Source organism: Borostomias antarcticus (genome assembly GCF_949987555.1).
Source record: "Borostomias antarcticus genome assembly, chromosome: 15".
NCBI lineage: Eukaryota > Metazoa > Chordata > Actinopteri > Stomiiformes > Stomiidae > Borostomias > Borostomias antarcticus.
The window spans coordinates 8,080,356-8,101,617 of NC_140248.1; the positions used below are offsets into that span (position 1 = coordinate 8,080,356).

The 21,262-nt window shown below is 44.9% G+C and overlaps 1 protein-coding gene across 3 annotated transcripts; it reads left to right on the plus strand.

The window, feature by feature from the left end:
- The first annotated feature begins 351 nt into the window (after positions 1 to 351).
- mlxipl (MLX interacting protein like) lies at positions 352 to 19,688 on the plus strand. 3 transcript variants are annotated; one of them, XM_084450514.1, is made up of 17 exons: positions 352 to 852; positions 2,495 to 2,601; positions 3,102 to 3,184; positions 3,317 to 3,406; positions 3,499 to 3,540; positions 9,875 to 10,049; positions 10,390 to 10,482; positions 12,516 to 12,667; positions 12,748 to 13,438; positions 13,554 to 13,627; positions 14,159 to 14,441; positions 14,545 to 14,657; positions 17,578 to 17,697; positions 17,876 to 18,003; positions 18,129 to 18,252; positions 18,374 to 18,503; positions 19,063 to 19,688. In XM_084450514.1, the coding sequence occupies exons 1-17, from the start codon at positions 509 to 511 to the stop codon at positions 19,224 to 19,226; spliced, it is 2,913 nt and encodes a 970-aa protein (XP_084306640.1). In that variant the 5' UTR covers positions 352 to 508; the 3' UTR covers positions 19,227 to 19,688. The 3 variants fall into 3 exon arrangements, with proteins under 3 accessions (XP_084306640.1, XP_084306641.1, XP_084306639.1); XM_084450513.1 differs by having other exon boundaries at positions 353 to 852; positions 14,156 to 14,441; XM_084450515.1 differs by lacking the exon at positions 3,499 to 3,540 and having other exon boundaries at positions 14,156 to 14,441.
- Positions 19,689 to 21,262: the final 1,574 nt, after the last annotated feature.

Consider the following 21,262-nt stretch of genomic DNA (forward strand, 5'->3'; position numbering starts at 1 on the left):
CAACACACTGTTATTCAGATTGCAAATGAAAGGTGTGGGGTCTGTCTGAAGAAACCCCTACAATTCAGGGTAATGTCATGGGATTTTGCACATATCTATTCTGAAGAAACCTCTACAATTCAGGGTAATGGCATGGGATTTCGCACATATCTATTCTGTGCTTGTTTCTTGAAATAGCCTAACATCTCTTTGGCTGGACCTGCAAAACTGTAGCTGGAACAGAGGTCCCCTCTTGCGTAATACGCCAAACCTCCCCCAGTGAACTCATCGTGTTGGAAATGGCCATCTCTCAGCCGGCTCCCAGCTGACATTGGAAGAAGGCCTCCTAAGCTCCTAAAGCAGACTGTCCTGTTTACCATTCAGAACGAGGGTCTCAGATTGATTGACTAGTTGTGCTCTGGGATTGGACGAATGCGTTGACACAATTTATTTGCGCTACTCAAACGTGACTATATCCTATAACATCTGGGGCAAGTTGGGGGAAAAGTCCATTGCGGATAAATAGCTAATGGCAAAGGTAGAGAGAATGTCTGGACAAGTAAAGCAGGACCAGCTCCCCGACTCGGAATCAGAATCGGACCCTGAGGATCACGCGCCAACAGTCGGTACCGGACCAGCTGTTGGGTCTATTCTCCATACGCAGGTGATCCACAGCGGACACTTCATGGTGTCCTCTCCGCACAGCGACTGCACTCCACGGGGACGCAAAAGCGGTGCCACGGTGGGATATGATTTCGAAACTGTGAACGGGACATGGTGTCAGACGTACAAATTCGGTCCGCTTAGCTCTGGGAGCTTGAGCATTGACCCAACGCTTACCCGGTTATTTGAGTGCATGTCACTGGCCTACAGGTAAATCAATTATGTACGGTTACGCGTGTGCGTAATCATTAATTCACTCAATGTCTTCCAAAAAAGCATGTTTTCTATCGTTTCCATAATGTCTCAGGTTATCGGGCTGTAGTTTCATTCGGGTATTCTAAACTCTGAATTGATCACTGATCTTTAAGAAATGTGCCTCATGTGAATGTTTAAAGCCTACAATTATGTGCTATGTGCGCACGCAATTCTGTAGCTATAGGCCTATTTGCGAAACTGTTTTGAAAATCTTGACAGAGAGCTGGACTTTGGTGTGAGTTGGCAGCCGTTACAGTGAGTTACAATGTAGGCTAACTGGGGGAAAGGACGGAAACAGGGTAGGCCTATCCGCTGCGCTTTTAGGACCCTCTTCCCTTCTTTGACTTATCTATATACCATTCTAGCCTCCTAATTAACCATAAAAACTAAAATCAAACATCTTCTCTTGCTGCCGGTTAGGCCTACTTGTATATAATCTGCGCACATTGACATATCATAGAGTAAATTGATATTATATTATATAAATACTAATATAGCCTATATGTCTTTAGGTGTGTGTGCACCTTTCATTTTGAAAGCAATGACCTGTACTTGCCTCCACCATAGACTGATAACCACAGATGTCCAAAAGGCCTTGAAAAACCGTTTGATTTCCAGGAATAAAATCTATTCCAAGTATGTTCAAAACGAATAAAATTGCACACTGTGTTTAGTGTATGCCATCAGTGCCAAATGACAAATCATGACAATGACATTGCCTAGTGAACAAAACACTCTGTACCAAGAACAATATTGCAACTTTAAGGCCTCCTATTGAATTCACATCACTGTACTGGAATTCATTCAGCAATGGCCTTCTGTTTGAAACATAATCCGGATTCAACACAAACATTAGATAGAACAGTAATCTAGATATTTTTGTAACTTTCCAAAGTTTGTTTCTGTTACAGCTGTAGACACCTATTAACAGTCTAACAGATAGACTCATTTCTTAGAACAATATTTTGCATTATTAATTGTCCTTCTCCTGGGTGAGTTTAGTAGTTGATTTACCCATCAGCACCCTGTTAATGTTCTTTCTGCTGTTTTGCTCAGCGTGTGGCAAGTGTCTCACTCTCACCTATTTACTTTTTGAAAGCATCCACACCTCAGAAAATTATTCACTTGGCTTCCTAGCAACTCCATGTGCACTGAATTGACCTAAGTGGACGGTTTCCACCATCAGATGTGCTGCTGAATGTCAACAGAAGAGCAAAGTGGCTCTTGTCAGTGTTTAGATAGATGAGCTCCTACTGATTGGGCACTATAGGTGCCACGTGAAAGTGTGTATGCCGAGCTCTCCAGAACAAATATACAGTTCCAGTGTTTGGGCAGAGACAGTTTTTTTTTGGTGGGGTGGGGGGGGGGGGCAAGATGCTATAATGCTATGCTAGGACATTTAACCCCTGCTTGGAAGCTGTGATTTGTATAATTTGCTTGCTGGTGACAGATTGTCTACATATTAACAGTTAATGCTCCCACTATATTAACTTTTGTCCAGAAAATGTATGTTCACTAGTTTTTGTAGTAAAGTTGGTCTGGTCATTCCACCTCATACAGCACCGTTGGTTCAAAATGTATTCTTTTTTTTCCCCAGTGGTAAAATTGTATCTCCGAAGTGGAAGTCTTTCAAAGGCCTGCGGTTACTGTGGAGGGATAAGATCCGTCTGAACAACGGCATATGGAGGGCCTGGTTTATTCAGTGTGAGTCCCCCACTCCTCTCTCTCTCTCTCTCTCTCTCTCTCTCTCTCTCTCTCTCCTTCTATCTCCTTCTTTACCTATCTCTCTCTCTCGACTCTCTCTCTCTCTGAGCCACATCGTCTTGTAGCAGGATTCATAATAAACTTGTATTTGTTAAACACAAATACAGGATTTGCTACTTAGACAACAAAAAGAATAGCAGAACTGTCGATGGCTTGAGTGGGTTCATGAATGAATTAATGAATGAATTAATGTATTTCGCAAACATATATCAGTTTATAAATCAGTAATAAATAGTGGAAAACAAAATAAAAAATGTAATTCTGCTACATAAAGTTATTTCTTTACAACCATGTAACCATGCATGTTTTATGCATTTAAAAAAATAAAAAATGAAATTAGAAATATAAAAGTAGACTTCCCAGTATCATAGACCATGAGTGCAGTCCATAAAGATGATTACCGTAACAAGATTGATGTGTCTTTCTTTTCGGTGTTTCAGATGTAGAGAAGAGGAAAAACCCTCTATATGGCTTTGTCACCCCGCTGGAAGGCTCGGAGGCAGATGCACACCGCAAACCTGAGGTGATTGACCTCTGACCCCTTGGAGATCTTCATGTAGCACTCAGACAGTATAGTGTATTTATTTATTATATACTGGAGATGTTTTATCTGAAGTGGCCAACATTATAACCTTTTTCTGGTCTGTGTGTGAAGGCTATTGTTTTAGAGGGTAGCTACTGGAAGCGTAGGATTGAGGATGTGATCAAAGAATACCACAAGTGGAGGATATACTACAAGAAGAGGGTGAGTCAACGCTACAGCCCATGATACTAATACATCTTTTTTCATTTGATTTGATTTCATTCCATTCATATTTTTCTGTTGTACCTTTTTAGCTTCAGAAAAACAAGGATGGCCTTTTATCAATGCTACAGCAGGTAAGATTGACTGCACAGTAACTGATACAGTAGAGAATTCCTCTCATGGTGTTTGGCGGAATGCCCGGTGATCAACCAGTAGGATGAGGCCGGCTGGTACAATTTGTATTGTATGTGTGTGTGTGTGTGTGTGTGTTGGGGGAGATAGAGGGAGAGAGAGAGTGAGGGATATTGAGATATTGATGTGCCGGGATTGATGGCTCAGTAGTATTGTGTTCTCCTTTGTAGGTCAGGAGTTCGCCATATGACTGTCAAAGTCCTGCTGAGGTCTATTAATACTCTAAAATTACCTTGGTCAGTCAGAGCAGAAGGGAGAAAAAATTGACAAACTGAAATCTCCAAATCGACTTGCGTCATGGACTGACATTTGTGAGCAAATGACACATTTTGATTTGCCTTCAACAACAATACCTCTCCTCTCTTTCTGCTCTGCCTGTTTTTGTCATTTTATTTCCAGTGAGGGGGCTTCAGATTTTAATGTCACTTCATCAAATCTGACCCACTTCCAGTGCTGCATTGAGAAGCGGGGTGTGCATTAAACCTGGTGCTTTATCTGGATATCTGAGCTTTGAATGTAGCCCTGCTGTATGCATTTAATTAATTCACTGCATTTGTCGTTAACGGGGTTGCTCAGAATTTTTGACATAGAGCCTCATTGTTCAATGTTGTTGATCATTTTCAGCTGATTCCATAATGCTAATGCTAGCGTAATCGAACTGAAATGGCTAGCATTCAAAGAAAACTCACTTATAAACACTCCAAACAAGTAAGGATTGCCAGATAAACTAAACTCATCAAATATCATCACTTTTGAACGTGGCCTTTGCAACTTGTGTTGATAGTAAAATAATAGTCCACTCTTCTGTTTCTGTTCCTTGTTGTGAAGACAATAGTGCCGGCTATTTACGGATCGCTCTGCCTCCCCATTTACTTATTTGCTTCCCTTGTCTGTGTGCCATTTTGGAATGTGTGATCTTCCCTGTCCCCTGGGTTGCCACAATACAAAAAAAATAGGAGGAAGCATGCATGAGGTATAAGAGGAGGAAGACGAGGAGACAATGACAAATAGATGAGGGTGTGCTCATAAACTGTATTTGCCCAGACCATAATTTAAACCTTTAATTAAAAATCTTTTTTAAACCTTTTTTTTTTATCATGTCACAGCATAATGCTTGAGTATGCATTAGTATTTTTATTCGGCATGCCCCTGGACTCTTGTTGAGTTACCTGCCATGTGAGAAGCCATAGATGGTTTCACACTGACAAGCAATCAATGGTTGCATGTAAATGTCACAGGTCTATGTGGCGGTTTCATCAGTTTCCACAAAATGTTTGTTAAAGAAGAGCAGTCTATAGTCTGTAGGCTACAGACTATTTGTCTGAAAGACATGTTCATTTAAAATTATTTGTGATTGTGTTTACTTCAAATCTACAGTTGTATTGCATTGGATTGCAATACTATAATATTTGTGTCATTTATAATATCTTATAATAATGGTTTTCATTATTTTACAAATTGAGAGTGCTGTCTGTTCAATGCGCCGGGTCCAATTTACAAAACCATGGGATTCATCAGTATGAGAAGGCAGGTGCAAACTCATCCAGCGGTTTACGAACACGTCATGAATCAGACGGGAGCTTTCTTTAGAAACGTTCTTAGGAAGAAATTTAAGAACAGAACTTAGGAAGATATTGTTGAATGAATTATGGGTAAGTTGTAAATGAGGTTCTATGTCCAAAATTCTGAACTACCCCTTTAATACTGTATGTATACTATATACAAACGTCTTAACACCTCTTTATCTGTTGACAGCACCGGTCATGATAGACTGAGTTTGTGTTTAATACAGGGCAGGGCTGAACTGGGGTTCAAAGGAACACATGCCGATTAGTTCTCAGGCCAAAGATCATTGAACGAGTGCCTACTATCACCATGAAATGAACTGGATTCCGCCATGCTTTCCATTCACAAAGCCTTGTTATATTATCTGCTCTCAATAGAATTACACTGAACTGCAGATGAAGCAGTAACAGTGTGTTACCTGCTGTAATAGTATGCTTGTAAATTGATAGACACTTTTCTTAGCGTATGACACTGTCCATGGCTTTGGCAAACAATTCATCAGTCATTTATACCTTGAATTTGAATGTTTTCACTACACCAATTAGATTGAATATATAACACAAATGAGCTACCCTTGGTCTGTCTGACAGACAGACAGACAGACAGAGACAGTCTGTCTGTCTGCCTGTCTGTCTGTCCCTCTGTCCAAACCTTCCTCGGACATCGTCGGCCCTTCATATTTGGCATGGGTATCCGCAGTGGTCCTGGACAGACCATGACAGGGTCGGATTTTTTATAAATTTATGTCTTGGCTAATGTTAACATAAAATAATGCCAGCCAGTAGAAATACTGCTCCAAATAGAATCCCGCCCCCAGCGTTTCAGCTGCCTATTATAGAATTATTCTGCCTGCTCATCAGCTGCAAGGAGCTGCAGCTTTGCCCAACATGAGTGTGGCTGCCCTGCTATTACTTTGCCCCAGCCTACTCTAGAATTATTTTGCTGTTGCTCAGCTTTGCCCAACATTAGTGTGTTCTATAGTCCACCCAATTGTAGTAGCTAGCTAGCTAGCTTGCAAACAATAGCCAAACCAAGCTATCATTCAGACGGGACTTTCCAAATGTAACATGTCCGCTGTGTTCTGGGTGGGTGGGGACAAGTTGCAAATGAAGTTACTTAAGTGAGTTTTAGAGAAGGGAGATGAAGGTTGTTGATAAAATGTACATAAAGACTGGCGGAAGTGAAAGTATAGGAAACTTCATATTTCTTACTGATGTAAGGCGGTGGGTTTGTCAGGAAGCAAAATGCACAGCAATGGAGGAGATAATGCCTCATTGTCATTGTGGCATTGGTGGGCAGGGTTTCTGGTTGAGGCGTTCCAGAGTCGGCTGCTTCCATTCTGGCCAGATCTTCTGTAAGGCGGTGGGTTTGTCAGGAAGCAAAATGCACGGCAATGGAGGAGATAATGCCTCGCTGGGCGTTTTATTGGCAAAAAGCGGCGCTCCGTGGTGTTGCGCCTGGGGAGGTAGTATACCCCGAGATGGCAGTGAGGGGGCAGACGGGGTGCCTGGGTTGGAGCAGGGCTGAAGAGCAGGCTCCCGCAGGTCTCCCCCTTTCTTCTTGACGAAGAAAAACCCCGCCGCCACCGGGGAGCGAAAGGGACGGATGAGGCCCTCTGACAGGCATTCATTGAGGTACCTGTCCATGGCCTCCTTCTCTGGGAGGCCTCCTTCTCTGGGAGGGAGAGATTGTACAGGCGGCTGGCTGGAAGTCGGGCACCAGGGCAGAGTTTGATGCCGCAGTCATAGGGCCGGTGGGGGGGCAGCGTCCGGGCCCGCTCTTTGCTGAAGGCCTCTCCTAGGTCGTGGTAGACGGAGGGGACCATGGACAGGTTGGGGGGTTCAGGTGAAGGCCGTTCGAGGGGCGAGGTGGGCCGGACGGTACGAAGACAGCGAGCGTGACAGGTGGTGCTCCAGCTGAGGATCCGGGCCGGACCGTAGTCGATGTGGGGAACATGGAGCTCAAGCCAGGGCCTCCCCAGGATGAGAGGGGCGTTGGGTGACCTGATGGCAAGGAGCCGGATCTCCTCCACATGGTTTCCAGAGAGCGTGAAGGTGAGAGGGCAGGTACGATGGGTTATAGGGCCCAGACTGTGTCCATCGATGGCCTGGACGGAGATGGTCGGGCTGAGGAGGTGCAGTGGAACGGAGGCCTGATGAGCAAGGAGGTCGTCGATGAAGCTCTCGTCAGCGCCGGAGTCGATGAGAGCATTGACAGAGATGGTCCGTCCCTGCCAGGAAAGAGTGGCCTGGAACCTGGCTGGGCTGGAGGTCGGGGGGGAACGGGACAAACGGCTCACCAGGAGTCCCCGTGTAGCTGGCGAGCCTAGTCTTTTGGCAGGATGGGGCAGTCGTTGCGGATGTGTCCCTTCTGCCCACAGTGCATGCAGAGCCCCTTCGACCGGCGCAACTCCCTCTCCGCAGCGGTCTACCGAGCCCTTCCAAGCTGCATGGGCTCCTCCCCAGTCGACGAGACGGCTGCTGGCTCCTTTGCGGCCGAGGGGTTGGGATGGTGTGAGTGTTCCGGACGCGACGGCGCGAGAAGGCGGCAAGTTGGGCTGGGTGCGCGCTCTCTCTCGCCTGCGCTCCCGGATGCGCTTGTCCACATCGATGGCCAGGGCCACCAGGTCGTCGAGGGTGCCAGGCTTGTCCCTCACGAGCTCGTCCTTTATGCTCTCACTCAGGCCCTGACGGAAGGCGCTCCTCAGTGCGGCGTCGTTCCACCCGCTGCCAGCCGCGAGGGTACGGAATTCGTTGGAATACGCGGCGACCGTCCGGTTGCTCTGGTGCAGCGACATCAGCCGGGCCCCAACGTCCTGGCCAGCGGTGGGGTGGTCGAAAACCCTCTTGAATTCAGACAAAAAGGCTGCATTGTCGTTGTACAGGCCCGGGCGGGCACAGAGGGTGGCTTGGGCCCAGTTCAATGCGTCACCGGAGGTGAGGTTGGTTATGAATGCCACATTGAGAGAGGCCCTGGATCATGGCAGTGAGGCTCTGCATCTGGCGAGCCAGGTCGTGGTGGAGGGATTCCTGGGTCTGGAGGCACTCGTTCGAGTCACGCATGGCCACTGATGCCTCCTGGAGCAGACGGGCGTGGTCGACGAGGACTCTCCCCTGGTGCTGGAGGGCTGTCATTGTGGCATTGGTGGGTGTGGTTCCTGGTTGAGGCGTTCCAGAGTCGGCTGCTTCCATTCTGGCCAGATCTTCTGTAAGGCGGTGGGTTTGTCAGGAAGCAAAATGCACGGCAATGGAGGAGATAATGCCTCGCTGGGCGTTTTATTGGCAAAAAGAGGCGCTCCGTGGTGTTGCGCCTGGGGAGGTAGTATACCCCGAGATGGCGGTGAGGGGGCAGGCGGGGTGCCTGGGTTGGAGCAGGGCTGAAAAGCAGGCAAGCCGGGCGCACACATTTGGTAGGATCCTGGGGGGAACAAGGATTAGGCTGGTGCACAGAGAGACAGCGAAAAATGCCAATCATATATATAGGCTGCGATCTGCGGTTAACTTGACAGGCGATTCTATGGGAAGATCTGGCGACGAGTGGAAGGAAAACCGGGGTTCTTGTAGGCAGCAGAGGAGGGTGATCAGTGGTGGCAGGTGTGCAGCGACCCGGCAGTAAGCTCGTTCACTCGTCAGCTCACTTGTGCGACGAAGCGCACGTTGTGCACGAGCGGAGGTGCTGGGTGCCGGCTCATCAGGGAGGTGCGCAGCAGGCGGGTCGGGGAGAGGAGGAGACCGTGGAGGCGTAGCCGTAAAACCTGAGGTTTAATGTGCCTGTGTGTCAGCTAGGGCATGCCAGATCTTGGTCTGTCCACACGTGCTTGCTTAAATGAGGTCAGGGACAAAAGACTGCTGCTCTCATTGAAATCGAGAGACATCAAAATAAAGAAATGAATAAAAAAAAGACATAATGGGAACAGGTAGGGGGCTAGTGTTTTTTTGCACAATATCGTAAAACTGTTTTCTCAACGGGCCACCCACCCACACATATACACAAACACACACACACACACACACACACACACACACACACACACACACACACACACACACACACACACACACACACAGCTCACCTCATTTCTGCTCATACACATACTGTACTATAATTTCCCTCTGAGAAGGAAAAAATAAAAAGGAGAAAAGAGGGGATTGTCGTTAACTGAGACGTAATCAAAAGCATTTCCGCCCAATTCTGGGCTTCCCTATAAATGCGGCCTCTGACTTGGTAGTGGATCTTTAAGAATAGTCGATGAGGGTGAACCACAGTATCTCAGATACAGACAGAAGGACCAGGCTCGGGATTACATTTGCTGTGAGTCTTTGTGCATGTTTTATCGTATTCTTCTGTTTAGTGTGCTGGACGGTGTTCGCTTGTTTTGAGTTTGTTTGTTTGTCATAGATTAGGGCTTCAATATTCCTCATCATGCATTTCTTCGATTCTATTTCATTTGAGTTACAGTAATAAGCAATCGTATTCGGTTGCCTTATTATGTACCAAATCACTATGCAAGTGGTGAATGGTCCACTATTGGACAGAGATGTGTGCTATTGTTGTGTTCCTGGCTTCTCTATCAGTTCAACCATGACTGGTCAGATTGTGATCTCTCCCTTTGATCTTGTAGGAGTGTTACTGATCTCTAGTGGAGGAATTTGAAGCTGATCCATGGGTTCTGATGGTGTCCACTGCTCATATCCACTATGCTGTGTCCAGGGTCAGATTTGCCTGGCCGAGCTGGAGAAATGGTCCAGTCAGATGTACCAGGAGCCCGAGGCAACAGTGGAGGAGGCCCAAATGTTTGACCTGGACTGCTTCCTGTCTGACATCTCCGACACTCTGTTCACCATGACCCAGAAGCCTTGTCCCTGGGCCTCCGACCGCCACAACAGTGAGTACAAGCCTGGCCACTGTCCCTCTGTGACACCCGGACACATCCTGGTTTTCACAATCGATAGTGGACTGCAAAGACCATGATACACTGCGACATGGTCTTTGCTCACGATGCAACATAATATCTATCTAAGCAAGGGGTGAGGAGTTAACACGGTGAAAGTTAATGGGCAAAAAAACATGGTCATGTGAATCTATAATTCAGGAAATAAAACACCCCATGAATAAGGAACTTCCAATGAAAGAGGGTAAAAATGAACAGATGAATACGCAGACACACGCGTGCACAGAGAAGCACATCCTCTGTTGTGCCTGATATTGGTCTCTTGCCACCTCAGTGTACACCAGCAATGCTGACATGATCCAGCCAGGTCTGACCCCGCTGCAGCCCAACCTGGAGCCCAACCTGGACGACTTCATGGATATCCCAGGTACTGACGCGCATCCTGTCTGGCACACTGCTATGACTGAGCACTGTCTCTGCTCTAAGGACATATGGCACATATTCAATAAATAGGTCACTTAGCTTTTGTGGTGTATCTATATATATATATATACGTATTATATGTGTGTGTTTGTGTGTCTGTGTGTGTGTGTTATGTTGTATGCTATGTTTATATGTTATATTGTATATGCTAGAGTAACAAACATTTGATTTTAAAATGTAATATACAAATGATTGTAGATCCGCTGTGCACAGGATGGAGACGCTCACTAAAGCATTGAAAACTCCTGATAAGGGGTTATAGAGGTACATGCTACTATAACATTGTCTTCATTTAAAGGCTGCTCTGGTGAGAGAGAATCAGTTTACTCTCTACAGAATATTACACTGCAATCCACATTGAATACATGTAACAGATGAAATTCTGAACTTCTGTACAACTGTACCCTTTACTTTGGGATTCAGCAACCCATTTTTGGTTGTTGATATGTCAGAGATTCCACAGGACTCCTGAAAGTGGTGTCCATCGGTGGTGTGTGTGTGTGTGTGTGTGTGTGTGTGTGCGTGTGAGTGTGTGTGTGTGTGTGTGTGTGTGTGCGTGTGTGGTCCTCGGGGGTGAGAGGGAGTTCAATGGCTGGGTTGGGCACTGTATAATGAGGAAGTAAAAGGGGATATGCTTGACCACAGCCTATAACTCCAGAACCACAGAAGAAGCCCTGCGATAGAGGGATGGAGGGTTAGAGGGATGGGCTGGGAGATCCCTCTCAAAGCTGGTGACTCTACTTCTGCTCTCTCATGCAGTTTATGTGAACAGTTCATCCTGCCCCTCAACACGAATGCTTTCTGCACTGTTAGTCATTCGTCGGTGGTATTGTATCAGTGTGTGTATCCACCAACCAGGGCCTGGTAGGGTCCTCTGGGATCAGCTGTCTTTCTCTGTCTCTGTCACAAGGGCAATAGAGCGGGTGCCATCTGGGAGGCCATGTGTTTAATGGGCACACAAATAGAAACTCCCTCCATGTGACTCTGTCACACCACGTCATGATGTGAATGGAAGCCCATATGGAAATCTACGTCACCAGCCCTAGTTAGTATTTCATGTCAGGCTGGTCTGGAAACTAACATCAGTCGGTACCCAGCGACAAAGTTTCCTTCTGGTACAGTTTGTCTATCCTGACGGAGAAGACAAGCCAAGGTCCTACCGGTAGGTACTGTACTCACAAAAGGAATCATTTTTGCCTTGGGAAAACACTTATATTACGCTTGACTATTTGTGAGTTTTGTTCATCTCAATAGGTATTTCCTAGAAATCACCCAGCAGGGGAGGACATGAATTCACTTTAATGTCTTTTTGATTCTCTGAAATATGTCTGGTCACCTGTCAGCTCCTAAAGAATTTCAGAATGTTTCAATCCTAGGGAAATTAATTTCAAATGACAGCTGGGAGGAATTAGCGACGACAGGACAGCGTTGACATGTGTGGCGCTCATGTGTTTTCTGTTGTGTTTGGGTAGGCGTAGTACGACAGGACAGTATGTGTTCTGAATGGAAGGCATTCTTGGTTTGATGGAAACTATTCCTGCAGTTGTCATCTTTCTCTTTCCCGCTTGGCAGGCTGTGTCCAGACAGGGGTACAAATTCTCTGGATGTCCACCAGAGTCATTTCACGGCGTCGTCACTCCACATTATGTATATATATATATATATGTCATGTATTGGACCTGTATATAAACAGTACCACATGCAGAAGGAGTGAGATGCTCATCAACGTAGCTACCGAATGGTCTACTTCCTAAAGTTGCCGATTTATCCTCAGTTTATGTGGTTAAACAGTGATTCTTCTCTGCTGTTAGTGACATGTGGCTGTGGTGGGCGGGGTGATCTTTGGACAGCGTACGAGTTATTGGGTTAATGTGCGGTCTGTCTTTCAAAGTTCACAAAGTGCTGTACATAGAGTGGAGGGCTATTTCAGTCACGTACTGCGTGCTTTATGATTGTCTGTGTGCTGTCTTCCTGCAGATATCTTTATGAGCTACCGAGGCCAGCCATCAGAGCACATTGGTTATGATGACTGTGGATACTTTGAGAGCTCATCGAGTGGGGATTTCGCCTCTGTGCCGCCCCCTGTTGTGACTACGCCTCAACTGCACATCGACACCCAGCTGACTCAGGTACTGGTCTGGTTTGGTGGTTTAGTTTTCACTTGTAAATGTTTTTGTAAAAACTGGAATGTTATTGATCTCTTCTGCAGCCCAGCCAGTCGTCTGATAGCTTGTCTCAGCCCTCCTCGTCCAATGCCCTGCCGGCCCCCTGCTATCACCGGCAATCCCTGACCCCTGACATGACCTTCAACCCCAGCAATGTAGCCTCAGAGCCTAAGTTCAAAGGTCAACAGGACTACAGTGAGTATCATACTCCCAGCATGGTATCGAGGGCCATGGCCTACGGACATCAGCCGTACCCTGGCGCTACCGTCTCCATGGCAACCAGCAGCATGCCGCCTGTCTCCCCAGACAGCTCTTTTTTATACCCGCCTCCGTGTCAGAAGTACGGTTACCAGGCAACCACAGCCGGGGCCGTGGCCTCCACTGTGATCACCCACACTGCCTCCACCATGGGTGGTCCAGGGACGGCCCCCCGGCCCCCCCAGGCCCACATCTACCCAACCGCAGGGGACATGTACCCCCAGAGCCCCGGTCTCTCTCAGGGATACCTCCCAGTGGCGTCTGCCCAAGACCACATTGCCCTGCCCTCAATCAGCATGCCTCACTGCTTCTCAGCCCCCGGGCAGGTGGGCATGGTCGGTGGCAGGGAGAAGCACAAGCAGAAGACGGGGGAGGTGAGGTTAGTCACACCCATGGCTGCCCCAGCTGCTCTCCCTCCCCAGCCACCTCTCCAGACCAGCTGCCTGGCTGAACTGCTGTCCTCCAGCAGCCAAGAACGTTAGTAGATTCTATCTCCGTCACCAATCCATGTATTTAACAGTCTTGACAGTATTATAAAATGTATAGCACCTATTTAGTTAGTGCAGCTAATTTTGGACTGTATCGTTTGTAGGCAAACCAACCCTGGGATTCGATGCAGCTTTAGTGGCAACCAAAGGACACAGGTCAACCTCACCAAACCCCTCAGTAAGAGCAGCATCTAGTCACCCAATGAGTGTCTTGGTTTGAATACATTATGACACTGGATGTTCTGAGTTTCAAATCAAAGACATGCTTCAAACCTTTTAATTGCGCTAAGGTGTATTTGAATCAAAGCCATAGAACAATCATTTTAGGTGTTTTATTTATATGAACTACCCTTTTGATCTCTGCGTTCCAAGGTTATAATCGTTCTGCTTTTTATTCGTTTTTATTTTTAGATCCTTTTTACTTCTTTTCAATTTCAGTTTAGTGTTAATTCGTTTTTTAATGCTTACTTTTAGTTTATTAGTTTCAGTATAACTTTTTTTTTCTTCTGTGCTAGCCTCGTGAGACCATCCTGATTTTGCAAGCTCATGTTGTTTCACTCCATGTGAAACCAACCATCTGTTGCATATTAGGCATGTTAGTTGTCGTTAACTATAATAACCTTGCTGTTTTCACATCTGACGTGTAAATGAATGTACTGTACAAGAATTGAATCCCCTGGTACGGTAATAGCTCTACATTTAACAGCAGAATGTGGTCAAGCAGTCACGTAGCAGCATGCGTGTCGGAGGGGCTACGTCCCAGGTGCAGCCAGGGGCGCCCTGGTCTTCAGGGGTCCCCCTCCTGCCCCCCCTGCACTGCCAGACCTCCAGCCTGGGGCAAGTTGGAGCTCACGCCAGCATGTCCAGGGGCTCTGCAGTGTCTGCCCTGCTCACCCAAAGCACAGCACACACCAGCACACCCCTCCTCATCCCCAAGACGGAGAAACTCTCCCCTGTACAGATCTATGGCACTGAGAGGACCAGCTTAGCAGGTAAACACACTCGTTCAAACCATAAGGAGTAGGTGGTCTCCCAGCTGCTTTTGATATTTGGATTACATGGGAAGACTCCTGACTCCACTCCTCTTTGTTTCAGTGACTTTTTCAGGGCGCTCAGGCCGAACATCCCCAGCCAATCTCCAGGAGAGAATATCCAATCCTGAGTTCCTACATTCACTACCTGGACAGTCCAAGACAGAGTCTCATAAGGTACAACACTCATTTTTACATGTTATTCATCCTTTATTTAAATGAGCTAGTTTACAGAGACCTCGGTCTCTTTAGCAAAAACACCCTCTGAACGCAAACGAAAGAATCCAAAAACAGAATACAACAATAGACATACAATAAACACTGCTATGAAACCAAATTAAAATACATAAAACAAAGAAACACAAGAAAAGAAAATAGAAACCAAATTACAGCTGCTGTGCAACACTGAGTGTTTTGCAGAGAAAATGGAAGGAGGAGACAAATGACAAATACATGAGGGTTCCTGCTTGGGCCCTAATTATTGAAAACTTCTTAAATAAAAATAAAAATCTTTAAAATCATATGTCTGAAATCCCAACAGGAGGCATTAGCATGTTTATTCTGCATCACCTGGGGCTTGGACTCACAACCATAGACACCAAGGGAAGGTCATGTTCTTGTTGAGCCAAGTGAGCAGCTGGAAGTTTGGCCTTTGCTTGGCCTTCTAATAAAACTTCTTAGGTTCTACAAAAGAATGGGCATCATTCATGAACAAAGTTCAGAATTTCTTAAGAAGCATTTCTTCTTAAACTCCACATATACTGTTTCCTAGCATTCACCAATTTTCTCACATGTGGGAACTAAGAACAGAATCTACACACACAGAAGAGCAGTCTTAAAGGAGTAGTAAAGGGAAAATCATGTTTAGCCCTGTTTTAAGGTTACTTATGATCATATACAATGGTTCAGATCAAAACGTTGACAAAGCTAGCATTTTCGAGAAAGTTGATAATTGCTCTACCACCGTTTTGGTCATACAATGTGGTGGATGTGGATGGGCATCTTGAAAAATCATTTAAAAACATGTTAAACTCTTTAAGCCTTTAAACTAGTGTCAAAATGCACAGTGACAAATTCAAATCCCAACTGCCCCTCTATGTATGTATGTATGTATGTATGTATGTATGTATGTATGTATGTATGTATGTATGTATGTATGTATGTATGTATGTATGTATGTATGTATGTATGTATGTATGTATGTATGTATGTCTCTCTCTCTCTCTCTCTCTCTCTCATCTGTTGGGTTGGGTTGCCAACAGAGATTGATGGAACTTGCGCTGTTGCTCTGTATTTTTTTTCCATATGAGAATAGTTTGAGGGGGACAGAATGAGGACAGAATTCAAAATACTTTCAAAAATCATTTTTAGATATAATTCTGAAAATAATTTTCACACTACATCTACCATGTCATGAAAATTTAGCCTTTTTTCATGAACATTGGAGATTTATTGAGCGAGAATTTGCAGTGAATATGAGGAGAGAATGGCTGTAAACAAGATGAAGAAACCGTAACAGTAACTGCTACAGATTAGAAACAGGCTGGCCTGACCTAATTTGAAGCTGCACCAAGCATTTTCCAACTACTAGAGGGTGACAAACTAACATTTTAAAAATACACCAAAGTAAAACTATATGGGGATACTCCCCTTAGGACAAACTGTTCATAAAGGCTAATAGCTACTGTCAGCTAAATGAAACTATGGGACATGTGCATGAGGTAGAAGAGGAGGAAGAGACAAATGACAAATACATGAGTCTGTCAGGACTGCCCGGAGCATAATTTAAAACTTTAAAACATCTTTAAAATCATGTCACACTGCACAATGAGTATGCACTCACATTTTTATTCTGCATCACCCTGGGAATGAACTCACAATGTTACAATAAGGGCAAGTCATGATATTTCTTGAGCTTCTTCAAGCTCAAGTTTCACACTATGACTTGCGCAATCAAGGTTTGCATGTACAGTAAATGTCACAGCTGGAGGTTTCAGCAGTTTCCACAAAATGTTCCCAAATTCCGAAGATGAGCGCTTATCATGGTAGCTATGGTAACAAGTTTAAGTTTCAAGTCTGTATATGATTTTCAATGCAATCATTATTACCAGTATAGGCCTACAGTAATTCAATTATTAGACTCATAGCCAGTCCACAAAACGAAAAGATGAGGACACCAAGCAACAGCTGTCTGGTCAGGTTGACTAGTGGGGGGCGGGGCATGGTCTGTCATCAATTGATTACATCAATGATTGACAGTTCTCATGACCACGGCCACACTTTCTGGGTGAACTTTTATAGTGGTAAATTAAGGCTTGCAAAAATAAGTTTTAAAATACTTTTAAACTACTGAATAATACAAAAAGTATGCACATTTGTTTTGTTGTGGCCTAAAGACTACTGTCAAGTGTCACATTAAGGGGCAAAAACAAGATGGCACAGGAAACACCAGGGACAACGCACAGCTACAGCAAATAATGAACAGACAAAGAGGACTAGGAAGCTACATGTAGGGTATATATACACAGACATAAACCCACACAGGTGGCAACCAATAAAACAATCAGTGACTGTTTGTCTCCTCTCAATCAGAGTCAATTTAGCCAGTTGTAGTCCTAGGGTCCACTATTTGGGCGGGGTTGCCAACAACAACATCTCTCATTGGTAGAGATGTTGCTGTTTCACTATAGGATTGTGGGTAGTGTATTTTTTCCTTTATGAACAGCAATAATTTGAGGGGACACAATGAGGACAGAATTGAAAATGCTTGAATTAATCACACTACACATACCATGTCATGAAAATGTTTTTTTTTTTTCATGAACATTGGAGATTTATTGAGCGAGAATTTGCAGTAGCTGCACAAGGTTCTGTTTACAGTAAAACATTTTTGATGCGCTGTGGGCTCAATTTTTGTCCATCTCAACCAATAACTGTTTACCAAGAAAGTGAACATACGTTCACAAGCCTTATGAATGTCTTGTATTCAGGTTCTATTTTAGCATGAGAGACATAAATAGTATGTTTGGCTTGATACCGCAGTGGCATCTCAGTGTCTGAGTCATGTTCCTTAGCTGAGCTGAGCTTTATCTTACAGACGGAGTCCAGGAGGATAACTCACATCTCTGCCGAGCAGAAGAGGCGTTTCAACATCAAGCTGGGGTTTGACACCTTACACAGCCTTGTGACAACACTGAGTTCTCAGCCAAGTATAAAGGTATCAATGATATGCTGTGCTGAACTACACAAGTTCACACAAGGGAACAACCTCTGCCCTTATTTCAAAATTACCACCACTATCATGTACTGTACAGTATCTATACTACAGTACCACTACAGTGTGAGTGGGTGGGTGTGATGCTGATGTTCAGTGTTCTCTCTGCTGTGTGTTACAGATCAGTAAGGCCACCACACTACAGAAGACTGCTGAGTACATCAGTAAGATGCAGCAGGAGAGGGCGCAGCTACACGAAGAGGCCCAGAGACTCAGGGAAGAGATCCTGCTGCTCAACTCATCCATCAAGTGAGACCACTGTCTTTTAAAAACGTACAACGTTATCTTCCCCTAGCCCTGTGTGCGTGTGTATGGGAGGTGCTGCCAGCCCAACATTAGTGTTTATAGTTGATTGTAATCCTCTCCTGATGCAGTGTGTGTCAGCAGCAGCTGCCTGCCACAGGTGTGCCAATCACGCGCCAGCGTTTTGACCACATGAGGGAGAAGTTCAGAGAGTACGTCCGGGCACAGACGCTACAGAACTGGAAGTTCTGGATTGTATCCTTCTCAGCATCTCCTTAGGTCACTTGTGAAAAAATTCAGTCAGGATTTCTGTCCTTTGTGTGCAGGTTACTCATTGTGCATTATGGGAACTATGTTTTCCTCAACCGCAGCTCAGTTCAGCATCATCATCGAGCCCCTGTTTGAGTCCTATAATGGGATGGTGTCTACAACCAGTGTGGAGGACCTGTGTCGCACCACCCTGTCTTGGCTGGACCAGCACTGCTCCCTGCCTGCCCTTCGACCCAGTAAGACCAATAACACCAGTATTCTACTATAGAAAGAAGCTTTGTCTGTCTGTTTGTCTGTCTGCATGTGTGACTTTCTGCCTGCCTGTATGTGTGTCTGTCTGTCTGTCTGTATGGGTGACTGTCTGCCTGCCTGCCTGCCTGCATGCATGTGTGACTGTCTGTCTGTCTGCGTGCCTGACTGTGTCTGTCTGTTTGTAAGTCTATCTATCTATCTATCTATCTATCTATCTATCTATCTATCTATTTATCTATCTATCTATCTATCTATCTATCTATCTATCTATCTATCTATCTATCTATCTATCTATCTATCTATCTATCTATCTATCTATCTATCTATCTATCTATCTATCTATCTATCTATCTATGTATCTATCTATGTATCTATCTATCTAAGTATCTATCTATCTATCTATCTATCTATCTATCTATCTATCTATCTATCTGTCTGTCTGTCTGTCTGTCTGTCTGTCTGTCTGTCTGTCTGTGTTCTCTAACTTGTTGCTCTCTCTCTCTCTCTCTCTCTCTCTCTCTCTCTCTGTCTGTATCTCCTCAGTGGTCCTGAGTTCACTCCGTCTCCTCAGCACGTCAACGTCCATCCTGACAGACCCCAGCCTCGTCCCAGAGCAGGCCACCCAGGCCGTCACTCAGAGCCACCCTGCTGCAGTTCAGGACCACTCCGCACAGCACCTCACCAGGGACAACACACAGCCCATGTGACATGGTGGACATCCAATATGAACCCTATGATGCCTTGGGCTGATGTAAGAGAAGGGGAATGTCTAAATTGTGGATGGACCTTGACACAGGATAAATTGACTTCTGACCACACAACTTAGCTACAATGTCATAATGAATGTACTCCAGCTCAAACATTCCAAAGCTATAATATAGTTATAAACTAGCTATGCCTTTTCCTGCCTACTTCAGATGGATTGCTTCATAAATAATTGAAAGGAACTCTTTAGGTTCTATTGTCTCTGTTGAATAATTGCAGGTAGATAGATACAAAGGGCTGCTTATAAAGACAATTTATGAATTAACAGTGTTATTGCTTTCTCTTAAAATGGCATAATAGCTGCCCAACATTTAATGTGGCTCAGGCTATTATGTTTCATATTGCAAGTATTGGTTATGTCCAACGCTGTTCCTCGCTTAATAAATACCTGCCTCTTGACTGTTGTTTTCTACTTGTCTTCAGTTTTTATTTTTCAGTCTGGTGTCAGATAAACACATCATAAGTAATAACTTCTTACAGCTTGTTATTTTACAGATGAGTGAGTAGAGTAGACCTATTTAATGTCTAGACATAATTATTTCGCTAGATGGCGTTATTCGAGAATAATTCTAGATTGAGTCTATGGGCCAGAACAGAGATAGCTCCTACAGCTCCTGGTGCTTTTTTCTGTGCGTTCTTTCTGGGATGTAATAGCCCCTCCCATCCGGTAGGAGGTGCTATACAGTGCTGATCGCGTAGCCCAGTGTTCTATCCTGCCTCTGCCAAGTGCGCTGTCCACTTCAGCACCACGCAGCGAGGCAGGGTAACAGTCTGCCCGGGGATCCAGGGACGAACCCTAGAAGAGAGGAAGGCATCGCTCGGTGTGCGAAAAGAAAGAAAAGCATAGCCGACCAGCATTGTTTACCACTCCCGTACTCCAGAGAGACATTCAAAGGTAGGAGCCATTGAAAAATGTGTTTATATTCCTAGCACAAGAATCAAGTGAGCCAGAGCCAGCCGAGCTCACGACAGCAGGGATATTCGCGCATCAGTGAAGAGCAGCTCGCCCCTGTTAGCTCACCATGGCTAAATAAACACATTCACTTGTATTCGTTCGCCAAAGGTTTTGTTTGCGTCGATGTTAGCATTGATACACCGCCGTTATGTGTACACAGAGGACCCACAGAGTATGGTTTTAAAAATAACAGTTTCTTCAGCCTTGCAGTGGGTTTTTACTCATCGATTTCCGTGGCTACAATGTTGCAAGTAAACGGTCGCAATCGCGTGCGTAGGATGTAACCATAACCAATGTGTCATTTTGTCCGTGGTTGTTAACCACACCTCGAATATGACCTCGGTTCTGGTGGCAAGCGAGCGGATGATGATAAAGTTGAGGCTACCTAAATTATGATGAGCATGTAATGTGTAAATGTGTATTGTGCTTGAGAGATTGCCTATTCACTGAGAATGGTGCATCGATGCCATCCTCTTTGCAAACAGTAGGCTACATGCCTAACCTCCACTTGAAAACAATATGACCGAGGCTACGCATTTGTTTTCTCCTTCAATAGTGACCTTGATGTGTCATAAATAATGATAGAATGTTTTCTTGACATTTATTTCACTTAAAGTTGTGTTGTTTTTTTATCACAATGATTATGAATGGAAAATACATCCTGTATGTCAAACTGTGTTCCAAAAAAGCCTAACTATAAAGGATTAGTGGTATACAATAAAATGTGACCTGGATGGATTGAATGATATCCATAAACACTTATCAACTGTAGGGGAAAATAGTGCCTGTTTACCCATGGAGCTCACACTGAGAATGGTATCCACAGACACTGTCATTCCCTGTGGAGAAGTCACTAATCCCCAATAGTAATACTGTCAAACCCTGGCTGTCAACGAGGACTTCTCAGACAGCACAGTATACATGTTCCAGGGTTGGCTATCAGTGGTTCGAATTCGCCTACAACAGCAAATGGCATCCACCTGCAGACATATAACAGCAAATATACTGTATATCCCAAGAATG

Coding starts and splice junctions, on each gene's coding strand:
- mlxipl (XM_084450513.1), top strand. CDS start 509: ATGGCAAAGGTAGAGAGAATGTCTGGACAAGTAAAGCAGGACCAGCTC. Junction 10,483..12,515: donor CGACTTCATGGATATCCCAG/GTACTGACGCGC, acceptor GTCTTCCTGCAG/ATATCTTTATGAGCTACCGA. Junction 14,442..14,544: donor TGAGAGGACCAGCTTAGCAG/GTAAACACACTC, acceptor TCTTTGTTTCAG/TGACTTTTTCAGGGCGCTCA.